The following is a 3651-nucleotide window of genomic DNA, read 5'->3' as shown; positions in this document are numbered from 1 at the left end:
TACAAGTAAATAAACTCAAGATGCCAACAAAGCAAACAATTAAGCAGAAACACTGGCACCAAAATAAACAAAGGCAAAAATCTGTCGATAATAGCAAAAAAGGAACTGACAATCAAGAAAGTTTATACTGGACCAGACCTTTTCCCACCCAATTCAGTTTCAGACAGACCAATAGAGGCACTGTAAGAGACTATGGCTGTCTTCCTTAATATTCAGACATCCTAGTTTTCAGTAAATTAATTATGGGCCTATTATTCATGAATCAATAGAAACCTATTCATATTTAGGGATTAGTTTTCACAAATACAAAGTTGAATTTCCTTTTATTTGTCCTAAAATGCTTACTTTCAAACTTGAAGGGACTTCAATTATTCCATGTAGTTTTCAATGACATTCTTTTATCTTTTCAGACCAGAGTCAAAATATTCATACAGTATTCATACTGCAGCACCTTCCACCCACCCTTTGGTCGCTTGAACTGCCCTTCTTTGGTTCTTTTTCCGCTTTCTCAGATCTTTCTTGAAGTGTAGTAAGAAGAACTGTACTGGGTATTCCAGCTGCAGTTTGGTCTTAAATAAAAGAAGGATGTTTGTCAGTTTGGTTTTCTTTATTCTTCTCTGTGGTATACAGGATTTTGTTAGTTGAACTGGATGTAGCAGCTTACTGGGCCAAATTTTCAAGAGAAAAATAGTACAATAGTTCCCAGGTCTTTTTCCTGGGTTGTAACTTATCAGCTCATACTCTATGTAGCACCTTTACTTTCTCACTGAAGCATTATCTGTCATTTTTCTTCTTGCTTACTTGGCTTTAAAAAAAAATGCAGAGAGATCTTAAGTTAAAAAAAAGAGGTGAACTATGAACCCTCACCTGAATCTTCGTAAGATCTACTCAATTTAATATTGAGCTCAGTGCCAGACACACATTAGGTAATTCAGGGATTCCGGTACTCAACTATTCAACCCAAAGTTAACTTTGAACAGTGTGTAAGGACCCTTATCAAATATCAGCAGGATCCTAGCAATTATGACTTCAATTATAATACAGTCCTTTTGAAACTTGATAAACATATAAAGCTCTTAAGAAAATAGCCAGTTTAAAAATAAGTGAGGCAAACAAAAATTAGAACATTACTTCAATTTTTTAAAAATGAGAACAATTTCAATGAGCTATCTCTTGACTTTTAGAATCAATATTGCTTATTATCATATAGTCTATTCCATGTTTCGTACTGCTATTAGGAAAAAATTCTATTTTTCCCCCCTTCAAATGATAGTACTTAAAAAAAAAAAAATCCATCTAAGAATCAGGCCTCGACTTAAAGAATGGCTCTGACATTCAAAACCTTTGTGTCTATATAATGTCTTAGAACCTTACTTTCCTCATTGGTGATGATATGGAGATAATAAAAGTACCTTTTCCATAGGGTTTTGTGAAGTGTAAAGAGTTTAATGTGCAAAGATTTTAGAACAGTGTCTGGCACATCAAAAATACTACAAGAAAAGCTCTAATAACTGTCATTATCAAGCAGCTAGAATTCAAACCACAGAATACTGAAATAATTTCCCCAAACTGGTTATCACTTAAAACCGCTCAAATTTTAATGTAAAAATATTTTCAACCATGTCAAAACCAAACACCATAAGGTTGTATGTATCATGTTTAAAAAAGGGGAAAGCAGAAATAATGGTCCATGCAACCATGAAAATACACTTACTTAGCTGCCCTAATTTTCATTTTAACACATTATCTCAATACCAAATAACCTCGAAGTTATTTAACCAGAGGCTTAAGGAGCAATTGTGAAATAACTTTAACACTGTATTATGAAATTTTAAAATATTATGCAAAATAATGCAGCTTTCTGGCAAGTTCTATCATTTCCAAAGTTATCTGTGCCTAGTGGAACACCGATTAAAAATAGTCCTACGTCTACAAAGTATGGTTTTGTCACTTTAGAATCGTATTCCAAACTATAATAATTCCAGTTAATCATTATTTCCTTCATTTTGTTTTTATTATAGCATGTTTGCTTAATTTACAGCAAGCGGAAAATAAGTTGGGTCTTGTTTTTGATCCAAACATTGATGTTTTAAAGGTTGTACACAATATTTGTTAAAAAGAACATATAAAAATACCTTTTTAGAAGCTTCTATAAGAAAGAAAATACAAAGTTTAACCCCACAACTTTCCTCTTTGCTAGAATTGCAAACTACGGCTACAGTTTTAAATACTTTTTGTTTAAACTATACATCCAGGAAAATCTAAAAAATTAAAAGAAACGTGCATATAAATGATTGCATAGCAGAACATGAACAATATAACTGCAAACAGTAAAGAAATGAAAGTTAGAAATACTATCAAATATACAAAGGTTCTAGAATTAATCCCTCAAAACACATTCCACAAACAGTATTTAAAAACCATCTGTTGTTCTTTACAGGCAGGCCTAAATAACTAAAATAAAAACTGAAAACAGTACTCCTCCAAAAGGAATTGCCTCTCAATATTTCTTTTATCTGTAAGCAAGCAAGCTATGTATGAGTTTAAAGATGCTAGCTTTTGTTCAGAAATGAAATTAGATAGGTCAAGTTACTGTTATTTTCCACAAAATGATGTTTCAAAGAAACACTAGAAATTATAAATGGTTATGGGCCTCATTTTTAGTCAGGTCTACAATGATAATTAACTTAGAGAGGTCACTCTTGCTTAGCATTAATTGTTTCCATTTTTTTTTTTTAATTTCAGGCACCACAGAATCAACTAGTAACGGGAGTGTTGTCTTTCCACTTGCCTCACATTAAATAAACTTTAGGTGTAAAGAGCAAACCTCTTTTATAAAGAGGTAAAGAGATTTTGATACAAATGCACACACCAAGTGCTATAAGCATCAAAACAGTTCTTACTATCCAGACACAAACAAAACTTTCAAACAATCTACTTGTATCTAATAGCAGTAAGAAAATGAAATATTATATCCAACAATGCCCTTTAAAATTTTCAGTAACCACAAACATTTTTTTCTTGAAATTTTTTCTGCCATTATTGATCTGCTCAAATTTAAGGTATATTTTCCACTGATATTTCTTTTATTCACAGAAACCAGGAAAGAAATCCCAAGAAACCAAATCTACCAAACAGTGAAGGCTCCATGTTTCATTCAAAAATGCAACCTCCCTGAAAATACTACCTTAATCCAGTTGGCATCACTCCCATGATAAAAGGGTTAACAAAAGAACTATTCTACACTGCAAACTGAAGTAAGCTTTTATCATGGGCCTTGGTATCTTAAGTCATAAAGGTCCACCCTGAACCTAAATGTGTCTGAGCAGGCAGTGCTGTCCTGTGGCTATAACCTCACTTTTGTATCATTCTAACTTATCAACAGACTACATTTCTAGGTTAAACAGTTCTACCAATATGGATATGAAAATTTAATTTTAGTAAGACAATGTTGCAAATTATGGTCAACCAACATCTTTTCACCAATATTTCAAGCATAAAAAATGAGTCTTTACAAAAATATACAGAGACACCACAAATTGGTAGCTGCCCATAACATTAAACAAACTGGACTCTTAAGAGTGGCTTCTCAACAGCATATCATTTTAATTATAACCATTGCCTAGTACAGGGAAAACTAACAAGTGTTTT

General features: G+C 32.5%; 1 protein-coding gene across 4 annotated transcripts in view; it reads right to left on the bottom strand.

Moving 5' to 3' along the window:
- SRSF10 (serine/arginine-rich splicing factor 10) overlaps positions 1 to 3651 on the bottom strand; it is an 11564-nt gene continuing 7913 nt past the window's right edge. Inside the window, exon 5 of one of the 4 annotated variants that reach the window (XM_006883518.1) lies at positions 1 to 569. In XM_006883518.1, the coding sequence (XP_006883580.1) occupies positions 509 to 569 (61 nt within the window). In that variant the 3' untranslated portion in view covers positions 1 to 508. Of the gene's footprint in view, positions 806 to 3651 lie in introns of all 4 variants that reach the window. The other 3 variants (XM_006883515.1, XM_006883517.1, XM_006883516.1) reach the window with 3 other exon arrangements.

Source organism: Elephantulus edwardii, unplaced genomic scaffold (genome assembly GCF_000299155.1).
Source record: "Elephantulus edwardii isolate Elephantulus edwardi_28Jun2011 unplaced genomic scaffold, EleEdw1.0 scaffold00028, whole genome shotgun sequence".
Classification (NCBI taxonomy): Eukaryota; Metazoa; Chordata; class Mammalia; order Macroscelidea; family Macroscelididae; genus Elephantulus; species Elephantulus edwardii.
The sequence above is the reverse complement of the archived record's forward strand: the minus strand, read 5'-3'. Positions and strand labels throughout refer to the sequence as shown.